At 55.5% G+C, this 11850-nt stretch overlaps 1 protein-coding gene across 1 annotated transcript; it reads right to left on the minus strand.

Annotated features, from left to right (window-relative positions):
• Positions 1-3186: 3186 nt before the first annotated feature.
• On the minus strand, positions 3187-5771 carry LOC119106327 (uncharacterized). The gene is made up of 2 exons (XM_037229939.1): positions 5492-5771; positions 3187-3885 (listed from the first exon to the last, which is right to left on the minus strand). Exons 1-2 carry the CDS (start codon positions 5612-5614, stop codon positions 3478-3480), a joined length of 531 nt encoding a protein of 176 aa, XP_037085834.1. The 5' UTR covers positions 5615-5771; the 3' UTR covers positions 3187-3477.
• Positions 5772-11850: the final 6079 nt, after the last annotated feature.

Consider the following 11850-nt stretch of genomic DNA (forward strand, 5'->3'; position numbering starts at 1 on the left):
GGCGGGGCTGCACAACTGGCTCACGGTCCGTATCGCGGTCATGCGGCCCGTCTGATAGCGGCTGACCGGCCGCTGATAGGGACGCTAGGCGTCACACAACTGCAAGGCAGCGGGCTGCACCGGCGACGGGAAGTACGTGAGGGGCAGGCTGAAGGCTCGCTAACGTCGGCTACTCTGTCTGGCTTAAACTAGACAACGATACGCTGTCGGTGGCCTTCAAAGAGTGGCTAAGCCTGAAGAAAGAACCACATGCCTACGATATCCTCGCGTATGAGGAGACATTGCTTGTAACTGCCAGTGGAGCCGCAGCGTGGGGAACGAATGGGAAGTTTAGTAATAGGACATTCTGGGAATGGAAATGTCTACCTTCAACGTATGGTGTGACGTGACGAAGGGAAGTTACTCTGAAGATTGTCTCCGAGTCTAAAAGGGCTCTTGGATCAAGCGAGCGGTAATAATGTGTAGATAACCAAATATTTCTAGGATACGTGCTCACGCCGCTCGCAGTGGCGGAGATATGGGGCCTAGGTTGCCGGGGTCCTTCATTATGGTAGGACGGAATGCGATCTGCAGTTGAGTCCCATACATTTTTTCGTGTTCAGCATCCGAGTGACATGGTTGCAACGTCCAAGCGCAGTTACGAGCAAACTACTAGAGTGGTTGGCTCATAATGTGTTCTATAGCTAGAATCTCAAAATAAGGTGTTCGGGCCCGATGAGAAGCTGATGCCGATCGGTATCCTCCCTCAGCATCGCTCCCCCTCCGCCAACGTCAATATCGTTCCCGCGCAAATAGGTCCCCTTATGATGAAAAATCCCCATATGAGGTGAAAGTCCCTGCGCCCTAAAAAAAATATGTTGAGCTCTTCAGGCCTCACGCAAAATTGTCATGGGTGCTGCATTATAAACATGTGGCTGCGTGACTGAGAGCTGGCGGAGGTCAGAGATGAGACTCCACACGCCCAGCCACTCTACACTTCACGTGGTGTGAGGACGACCGGAGCCTGAAAAAACATTGAACCTATGCCGCTGGCTGTTGACGGTTGATGATTGACGGTTGATGCCATGTTTGCCGTCCTGAGATTGCGAGTAATGCTGACTCCCCAATCCCCCCCCCCCCCCCAAAAAAATGGTCTTCTTCAGTCACTGTGCCGGCTAGCATTCTGTTGCGTTCACACTGGGTCCCAAATGTGGTCCTTGGAATACGAAATATCATCTTGCCTTCACTGATATTTTCAACGCATCTTGCCTTGATGATATTAGTGCTCCAAGGCACACAGACATGAGAAGACACCCTTTAGTCACTCGCAACCTGCAGAGATCCTGGGAGCCCATGGCGCAGCGCACGGTGCACGACAGCGCCCACGAATCCATCGGTGTGCATTGCGTGCGTTCTAAAGTTGATCCAGGTCACTTCTGCATTCGTGTGGGCTGTCAGCAGAAACGTGAGCAGTAGCCGGAGTAGACATTGTACGTCTGACATATCTTTCCGTCATAGTCTGTCATATCTGTTACCCGTAGAATCACCTGCTGTCACGAGATCCGGACACGAGGCGGAATCGCCGCCACAGTGGTTGCCCATTGGCACGCCAACTGCGTGATGTGCCGGTGACCTTTTTACAGCAAGCCCAGGCTTCTCATCCTATCCACATGTCATCTGTCTATATGGGGCGGGGGGTATATGGGATATGTGTCATCTGCCTATAGCTATCTGTCTAACTGGGACCAGCGGCGGCGGTTGGACCCACCATAGCCAGCAAAGAATCATGTCTCGTGAGATCTATCACGTGCTGGCCGATCCCACCGGAGCATCAGGGCTAGGGCAGCTGTTAGATCTTGTTGAATTTTCTGTTTTTATTTTGTTATTGAATTCCTTTGCTTTGTTTTGTTTTAAAAGTGCTGTGGATCGGAATTGAAAAGTGCAGCATCAAATTATTGGTGTTAATAATTTGCTATGCTTATAATGCTGTCATGAAATTACTATGCTTTAACACGCTCCCGGTTGGCCAGCTAGATACCCTTCGCTCAGGTGGGGTGGGGTGGGGGGGTCAATTTAACCTTCAGGCCAAATAAGGTCAAACAAGGTCAAATTTCAGGTTGGTCTTCAAAGCACCCCAGAACCTAGGCAACTGTCTGTAAGGAAAAGTTCACAAGCTCATTTGAGGTCATTGGCCTTGTTTGACCATTTGTAGGTCATGGCAACCAAAATGATACAAGAGTGATTTGCGTTTTGCATTTGAATGAGCAACAAAGATTACACTAGGCAGTATGTTCCTAAAACAAAATGTTGACCTGGGTCATCTTAGGTATATGGCCTGTTCTGAGCTGTAAGAAGTCAATTGAAGATGTATAATGCGGTTTCTGCTACCAATAAATTCGAAATGAGCACCAGAAACTATCCCATACAGCGAGCCCTATTATATATCAGGTTGGTTTGACCTTGGTCCGACCATCATACCTGACCTTAGGTCAACGTAATTTGCTCATTCAATACTTGTGGTGCCTAAGAAAGCATTTCAGAGACGTACGTCTTCGTCAAACACTCCGTTGTTGTATCAGTTTGAACGATTCCCTAGAATTGCCTTCGCGGAAACCATGGGCTGACTTTGACCTGTCATAGGTCAGCGACCTTACATGGTACATCTGATATTTGTGTGTCAAACGATCCGCTATGCAATTTTCTACGGCTGTGCAAAATTCGGCGCCGCTACGCAGCGCCGTTCAGAAATCATTCCGAAAAAGCCCTCGGGGGATCAATTTGCCCCCCCCCCCCCCCACCCCCCCCCCCCACCCGAGCGCGTGTTAATGTATTCTGCTTCACTTTAATGGCTTAAGATGTTAAAAAACGAATTGGTCTTGTCAGGTTCCTGATATTACGTTCATGCCAACTGGAAATAGATGTCTTTGTGGCTGAAGCATCAGCCACGAGCTCATAAGTTCCATCTTTTTAATTGATATTTTTCACTCCCGCATGGTCTTTTTGCGATTGAATTTTTCACCCTCACCCTAGTTCAAAAGCGATTCTAGCTCCCTGGAATAGGCGTATTCAGATGGCTCATTTTATTTTCATACAACGTGGGCACCTGCCAATCACGTCAGATACGGTTAGACAGCCCCTTGGGCAAACACCAAGTCGTGGAAATGGTTTGACCATCAGTAATATTTTGCCCCCCCCCCCCCCCCGCCACCATCTCGCGTTTTACGCTGGTGTTCGGTGGATCCAGTGCCACTCAAACGTTGTGCCTTCTCCTATAAGCCGCACGCTCCATAGACTCAAGAGACTAGCGTACCGTCCGCCATCTTGCTTGGCACCTGGTGTTGAGTAAGCCGCGGCCAGACCAGTGCGCTCCGCGGCCTCTGGGGGAGCACCTTCCGACCGGCCGGGCCCGTGCCTCGTCGCGAGCTGCAGGGCTCCACACCAGATAACGCACAGCCAGGGCAATCACGGCTGAGGAGGAGTCAGCCGCCTGCCAAGCGTTCAGAAGGCCGGGTAGGTGGGATCGGGTCGGATGTCGGTGGCCGGCGGCGGCGCCGACATGATGACCTCGCGGTACTTCCAGCCGGCGTACAGGCAGTAGACACGGAAGCAGATGAAGAAGAGCAGGTTGAAACCACCCAGCACGCCGGTTGCGAGTGTCACGCTCGGCACGGTCGCCACGAAAATGATGAAGAGCAGCAGCAGCAACACGGTGTACACAGCCGTCCACACCATCCAGATGTTGAGCCGGGTGCGGACCACGCCGTCACGCAGGCCGAGCAGCAGCAGCGCCGCGAGCGTACCGTCTACTAGCAGAATCAGCATGTAGATGATGGCGATGGCCAGACCTCCCCCACTGGAAACCGTCATCAACTTCCAGGTGGTCACCACCTCTGGGATGCTCATCAGCTGCCGGTGGAGAGCGAAGCCCGATTAGACCGGTGGGCGCGACCGCTAGTCAGGCAGTCCAGACAAGTGTCAGTGCATGCGGCAGGAGTCATGCGATCTGTAGTTACTTTAGCGAACAGACCACCCAGCTGACCGTGCTCTGTCTCGTGGCCGCCGAAAGGTCACGTTATGACGGGGTCATATAGCACAGACAAGTAGCAGCAGTCAAACGGACAGGAAGTGCGGAAAGCCAAGTGTCTCAGCTACGGTCCTCTTCCCTCGGCCATGCATGGGGCATATGAGAACGGAGGCTGCGCTGGATGGAATACGGTCACGGAGCCGCCGCGGTCACCGCTAACCACCACGTCACGCCGAGGCTGCCTGTAAACAGGCACTCGAAGGAATAATTCACATTTGAAGATACTGAAGCAAGCAACAGATGTGATGTAATAGGCTCACTTATAACAATTGGCATAATTTCAAGTGGATTGCTCTGCTCTAGACAGGACAATTTTTCTGCTTAGTTAATATGTTCATCAATGCGCTATTGTTTGATTACGTCACCGTACCTTGTACAACATTGATCGAGAGCCAGTGAAAGGCCGTTTCATCCGGAAATCGTGCTCACGAACGCCAGATATGAACGACTCAACAATTATATTTCCATTGACCTTGACCGCCGCATGGCTAATGGAATAGCAGACTTTGAATGAAGTAATTATGGTGTCACCGATGCTAAGGTGACCTTGCAACAATCTCTCCGAAAAAGTCTGCTCATCGTTGAGAGTGTGTAGCTCAGAAACTAGAAGCGTTTAGTTCTCAAGAAGGGCGGAGATGTGAACCGCACCAAATGATCTCGAGGACGGCTTTTCAGTTTAAAGCCCCATTCAAATGTGGAGCGATCCCTTTAATCTGATGCAGCACTTAAAACGGAAAAATCAGTATAAGCTCATCGGACGAAGTTCAGCATTCGGATTAGATAAAATCCATGATCGGCTGTGGCGCGAAACTGAATGAGGGAGGTCAGTTACTCCGTTATCGGCGTATATGCAGCCGCATGGAGACGCTACACTGCACATGGGTGGTGACAATAGCTAACTGAGGTGGGAGGCCATTTGGCTACCTATGACATGACATGACACTTCACTTTCTGTTGACATGACGCTCCATGTGTCCAGACCGCATGACCACGCCAAGTTGCATCAGATAAGCAGGCTTATCTCTTAACCTTCACTTACCGGAGGGCCTGTGTGTACATACACGCGAGGGCGAAACAAGTGTAGCTAAGTCGGGCGTCGCCAGCATGTCGCGAATGGCGCCACCGGAGCTCATGCGCCGGCTGTATGTCGGGTGTAAAGGGTTTGATTCCCTGCGCATTCCTCCCTTCCTGCCAAAGGTGAGTGACAGGCGCCACCACAGCCTCAGCAGCTGAGAGCATCGTAAAGCCCCAATGGTACGCGCACACCGGCTGTACGTCAGCTGTACGTCGAGGCACACAAGGGATGGCATGGCCTGGAGAGCTTGGAGACGCCACGCGCCACATGCTCGCCGGCACGGCGCAGGGTGCTGTGCCCCTCCGCGGCCGGTCTCCAATTCTGCAGCCCGCCACTGACCGCGAGCCACTCACCACGATCACCCAGCCGATGACGATGATGCCCACCCGGCGGCTGAAGCAGTTGAGGCAGGAGGTGTCCAGCTCCTCAGCCGGACTGCCCACCACGGCGGTCGGCATCGGCTCCGGTCGCAGCATGCCGTCGGGATCTGGAGCTCACGTGGCAGCGGCAGCGGACGCCCCAGCTGAGACACGTGGTCGCGAACGCCTCTTACGCCCCGGTCACCGAGTTCACCCCGCTTCAACAGACGACCCCCGACAGCACCTCAGGCGACGACCGGTGCGGGCGGCGCGCGGCGGGGCTGCACAACTGGCTCACGGTCCGTATCGCGGTCATGCGGCCCGTCTGATAGCGGCTGACCGGCCGCTGATAGGGACGCTGGACGTCACACAACTGCAAGGCAGCGGGCTGCACCGGCGACGGGAAGTACGTGAGGGGCAGGCTGAAGGCTCGCTAACGTCGGCTACTCTGTCTGGCTTAAACTAGACAACGATACGCTGTCGGTGGCCTTCAAAGAGTGGTTAAGCCTGAAGAAAGAACAATATGCCTACGATATCCTCGCGCATGAGGAGGTATTGCTTGTAACTGCCAGTGGAGCCACAACGTGGGCACCGAATGGAAAGTTTAGTAATAGGACATTCTGGGAATGGAAATGTCTACCTTCAACGTACAGTGTGACGTGACGAAGAGACGTTACTCTGAAGATTGTCTCCGAGTCTAAACAGGCTCTTGGATCAAGCGAGGTTTAACGAAAGGTTTCTAGGATACGTGCTCACGCCGCTCGCAGTGGCGGAGATATGGGGCCTAGGTTGCCGGGGTCCTTCATTATGGTAGGACGGAACGCGATTTGCAGTTGAGTTCCTTAAATTTTTTCGTGTTCAGCGTCCGAGTGACATGGTTGCAACGTCCAAACACATTACGAGCAAATTACTAGAGTGATTGGCTCGTAACGTGTTTTATAACTAAAATCTCAAAATAAAGTGTTTGGGCCCGATGAGAAGCTGGAACCGATCGGTATCCTCCCTCAGCATCGCCCCCCTCCGCCAACGTCAATACCGTTCCCGCGAAAAGGCTGCCCCCATGATGAAAAATCCCGATATGAGGGGAAAGCCTCTAGCGCCCGAAAAAAATTATGTTGAGCTGCTCAGGCCTCACGCGAAATTGTTATGGGTGCTGCATTATAAACATGTGGCTGCGTGACTGAGTGTTGAAAGGGGTGAGAGATGCGACGGTATAAGTAAGAGTCGCGTAGGAAAGATTTTTTAGAGAAGTGGCATTATGCGGAAGTCACGAGACGTTTTTCAAGGTGTTTTGCTGGTTACATTCGGTCAAGCTCAGATATTTTACGTCTTTTTCCTGCGCACAGAGAACACGATGAAGCTAGAAAATTAGCATAGTTGTAGCACACGAGCATGGAGGAGCCAAGAATATGTACTAATTTTGTAGATCTAGATTTAATCTAGACCCCATTTAGTTCTAGATCTGCATGTTATTCTAGACAACCTCGGCATGGATCAAGAGGACGCCGACAAACTGCCACAAATCCCCGTCAGGTCGACCGGATCGTCCTCTCCCACCGATGCCCAGTCCAACTCTCCAGATGGAGCGACCAGTTCAGTGGTGCCGCTCCCGCCGCTGGGCCCGTCATCCGGCCCTGGCGGCGAGGTCGGAGGCACGCCGCCGCCTCCGCCGCAGCCGGATGTGCGGGTGCCGTCGCCGCTGCTGCCGCAGCATGGCCAGTCGGTGTTCCTGACGGCGCTGCCAGACGAGGCGACGTCAGAGGCGACGTCAGAGGTGACGTCAGAGGTGACGGAGAGCGAGGGGCCGGCGCGGCAGCGGCACGGCTCCTCGCGCTGGCACACGCTGGCGGTCGCCAAGAGGGTGGGCAGCTACATCCGCTCCACTCACTACTGCATCCACCTGCGCGGCTGCAGCAAGTGTCGCGATGAGGGCGCCGCAGGTGAGCGCTGCGGAAACACACGGAGCCGACACCGTCATCACATCATCCCTTTGATTTCCTCTTCCGTTACACGATTTCAAACCTGCGCGACCGTTGACGCAAAATACCACATAAAATGTCGAACTTTGAGCATAAACCGCCCTCATCTTATTACAAAAATGTGTTAACATCCACCTGTACTTTATTTAAGTTTGAGTTGAGGCCGTTTTAAACACAAGTTGACAAATATGCGACTGCGCCGGTTGGTTTCGAAATATTAACTGTGACCCGATAAGCCAGCCGACGGGTCCGGACGGTGAACGATAGAACCGTGCTTTCTAAATGCAGAGAGCCTTGAGATAGGCGCAATTCTTGCGGCTCATACCCTTGAGTAACAACGTTCGTGCATCGAAAATGACTCGAAACCGCCCTATGCCTCCGGTATTGAAAGTGAAAGCTATGTACATTTTGCACGAGGAGATGGCAGCAAGCCTTAGTGTGCTCCGATGATTTGAAAGGTTTCATCCTGCTGATGCCTTGCTAGCATTATGGGTCGCAACGACAGCTGTGTGCGTCGAAAACGTGCTACTGGTCCGATTCCTCATACAGCAGCACATGACTCGAAGTAGAGCATCAGCCTGACACAGCGCTCGCTGGCTCTCTCTCAGCCTACAGCATGGGCAAGGGGCCGCCCAAATTGGCGGCGGCCGGCCGTTTTGTTGGAGGCAGAGGCGGCGGCGGCAGCGGTGGTGGCGACGGCGGCGGCGGCGGCGGCGGCGGTGGTGGTGGTGGCACCGGGGCTGGAGGTGGTCGTTCTGCAGGCGGCGGCGGCGTCAGGAGGAGGCCGGCCGTCAGTGGGGAGGACGGGGATGACCGAGGACGACCAGCCGGCCGCAAGTGCTCCTCCCTCTGCGTCCACTTGGCCTCGGGTGCCGGCAAGCCCGACGATGACGCCCCTGTCGACCAGACTGAGGCACGTAAACCGTCGAGAGGCAGGAGGTGAGGAGGCGACGCATTGTGGAACATACGCTGATTCGAGATGATTCAACCGTGGCCAACAGAGTTTGACGAAAACCCAGGAGAATGATCGTGGTACGATGCACAGAAGTGATTCTGTGGAGGCCTGGGCGTTTTGTCAATGGCCAGCTGTGTAGGGTGCTGGGGAAAGTTGGTGTGACAGCATCTATCGGCGGGAAAAGATAACATTATTACCACTTCAGTGAAAGCTGGTGTTGTTGCCGCCACATAAGCCGTACCACGCCCTTCATCCATGCCAATGGCCTGTAGAGCACTGCCACGCTACTAGGGGTTCAAACTGCACCCGGCATAGACTAGGGAGCATCTGTTTGCTTCAGCAAATCGATGCTGAAGGACTGAGCCTCCAGGAAACAGGAGCTGTTAGTGACGTACATCAGTGGGAAAGCCAGAGGTGGCTTCTCACTCCGGTCCAGAGATGACGCTGCCATGGTTTCAGGGTTGGAGGCCAGCGCGTGTTTTCCGGGGACAGCTGGCAACCCACCCAGGTGCCGCCCGTGGACCCGCCAGACGTCACCACCCTCTCCATCTACCACAACAGGGACTTCAGCCAGATGACCTGGGAGGAGCTTATGGTACGGTGTGCCGCGCCGCTCGTCGCCGCACGGCGCTGGCCGCCGGTGACTGGGAGACCCTCGCTGGGTTCCAGGAGACCCTCGCTGGGCTCCAGGGGACCCTCGCTGGGCTCCAGGAGACCCGCCGCGCCAGCACTGCCGTCCTCCAGAGGATGGGACGGAAATGGAATGCGGCCACCGTTTGACCTTGCGACTCATTTGTGAATACTTGGCGGCTGAGTATAGAAGAAGTATTGTTGACATACAATTTTCAGTAATTCAGTACGTGTTTGTATATCTCATTCGGCCAGAAATAATCTCAACCCGCATTTACCCTTTTTAATCTACTTTTGCCCGCTGCATACCTGTTCTTAAGGCTTCTCCAGACATGCAAACGATACGCACATTCTGGGCCAAGAAGTAATGGTAGCCTAGCTTAAATACGAATCGTATCCTTGCAGGCACTGCTAACAACTAATTTCCACAAGTCGAAGGACTTGAGTAAGGCGCACATCAAGTTTCTGGAGGGCATGAAGCACGAGATCGTGAAGGCAGTGGAGGCTGGACATATACAGTCCAGGGACGCCAGGCTTAAGTGGCAGAACAGGAAGATGCTACTAGTGGTGAGCAATTAGAGCATTTGTGCATATGTGGATGGCCAAACCATGTGTTCCTTCTTACATTTCGGAGTACAATGGTAAGCGTTAATGAAATATTTTAATTCGCGCTTATGGGGCCGGGTCACAGGACAAGTGATGTCACCGTGCAAGTCAGCTGAGGCTACGTATGCTTCAACTTCCAGCTCGCTTCTCACTCTAAAACAATCCAGCAAACTGCTGTCGAGCGCGTGACAGCCGTGGTCTCCCTGCTGTTCAGCACCAGGTGACCCGGCTGTCCCGCGCCAGAGACATCTACCGGGCGGTGCACGACACTTTGGCCGAAAACAACGGGCACCTGCGGCGTCTGACAGCGCTGTTCGAGGTGCGCGCCTACCGCCAGGTGCACAGCATGCAGATCGACTACCTCAAGAGCGGCTGCACCCTGCTCAGGTTCACACAGGTCCCAGGTGCGGGCGGGAGGCGCTGGCGGTAAGATCTCACGTCCCAGGAGCACCTACGCCATGAGGCCTCAATATGATGGATCGACGACGTTAGGACGGACGTATATGTGTATCACGATCAAGGCGGGTTGATTTCTGCCATGTCGGAACAAATGTTTAGACAATGCAGTTAAAAGGCAGTCGACTGTGCAGTAAGCCATCAGCGGGATGCGGCCGAACTCTAGGCTTGCTCGGCTGGTTGCTCCGCTTGGTGTGACCCCTGTGACCCTCTGTTCACCCCGCGCAGGTCGGCTGTGCCGTGGCATTAACCTGTACCAGGCGTGCCTGGCCCTGGTGACCGGCCGACGTTGGATGATAAAGGTGCTGGAGAGACGACTCCAGCGGATCAAGGATCAAACCAAGCAGGTGCGTGCGCCGTGCAACGGCGGCGTGGCGCGCAGGATAGGCCGCCGTCTCCACATCGGCTCCCCAGCCAGGACACTGCGGCGTCCTGCTGTGCGGCGTGTTTTCCTACCACCCCAAAGTCTACGCTGCAGTGCCCGTTCCTGAGCCCTGGAGAATACCGCCAAAGGCTTGAGTGCTGATGGGAACTGCGAACATCTTCAATTGCGGATGTTGTCCGCTTGTGAAATATGTGGAGGAGGCAACCCAGCCGTGTCAAGAGCTGTCTGTCGTGCTCTTCTGCCGCGCTCGCGTCCCAAATGCGGCGGGTGATGGGATCGGGCTGAATCGGTGTGGATCACTAGCTCCATCCGCTCGCCGCCAGGTCAATGAGGAGATCGAGACGGTGCTGCACTACAAGTTCCAGCTGCTGCCCGTAGACAACATGCGGGTGGCCAACCTCCTGAAGCAGCTGGAGAAGCTGACGCAGTGGTTCGAGGACGTCAAGTGAGAGAGAGTTTCATCCCCTCCAAAAAGGTCGGACATGTCTAGCAACATGGCCAGTCAAACGCACATGCCCACTCACGTACCCCTCTTTCGGCAAACTATGTCTGGTATGTGGCGGGGTCGGTCCGTTCCAGTACTCTACTCAGCGCGCTGCGGCGCCACGGCCAGTACCCCCCGCCTCCAGCGCTCCGGCGTCGATCGCAGCGTGCCCCATGTCTCGTACGGCCGCGCTGCCGGTGCTCCTGCCGACCGGCGCCGCGCTCGCTCCATGCCGCAGGCGTCAGATGACGGACACGGTGGAGACACTGCACGCCGAGTTGCAGCAGCAGCGCCGCCGGCAGATCGAGGACACCATCGCGGCCGCCATGGACAGCGAGGTGGACGGCGAGGCCGACTGGCAGACGCTCTACGACTTCAACCGCTGCCTGGACGCGCTTTGCAACGACCTGTGGATGCGAAACGCTCGGCTGGGCGGGCTCATCAGGGACACGCGCGGAGGTGCGCGCCGCCGCCAGCTGGCCGAGGCCGAGTGGCGCGCCTGGATGCTGCAGCAGCCGCGGCCGGAGGCTCTCGGCGGCAGCGACCGCGCCGTCCGGCTCAGCATCAGACGCAAGACCTGGCTGCCGGTCTGAGGCGGCCCGCCGCCGCCGGCGGGGAGCGGCGCCGACACACGCCGTACTCGGGTGGCGCCACGTGACCGGCCGTGGGGCGGCCCGCCGCCGGCGGGGAACGGCGCCGACACACGCCGTGCCTGGGTGGCGTCAGGTGACCGGCAGTGGCCCGCCGGCGGCGGGGAACGGCGCCGACACACGCCGTGCCTGGGTGGCGTCACGTGACCGGCAGTGGCCCGTCGGCGGCGGGGAAGCGGCGTCTGCACGCGCCGTGCTCGGGCGGCGT

This window comes from Pollicipes pollicipes, unplaced genomic scaffold (assembly GCF_011947565.3).
Source record: "Pollicipes pollicipes isolate AB1234 unplaced genomic scaffold, Ppol_2.1 Scaffold_6138;HRSCAF=7277_pilon_pilon_pilon, whole genome shotgun sequence".
Lineage (NCBI taxonomy): Eukaryota > Metazoa > Arthropoda > Thecostraca > Pollicipedomorpha > Pollicipedidae > Pollicipes > Pollicipes pollicipes.

Excerpts from the sequence above, each read along its gene's own strand:
- LOC119106327 (XM_037229939.1), bottom strand. The coding sequence starts at position 5,614 with ATGCTGCGACCGGAGCCGATGCCGACCGCCGTGGTGGGCAGTCCGGCT. Across the intron at positions 3,886-5,491 it reads TCATCGGCTGGGTGATCGTG|CTGATGAGCATCCCAGAGGT; the intron begins GTGAGTGGCTCG and ends CTCCACCGGCAG.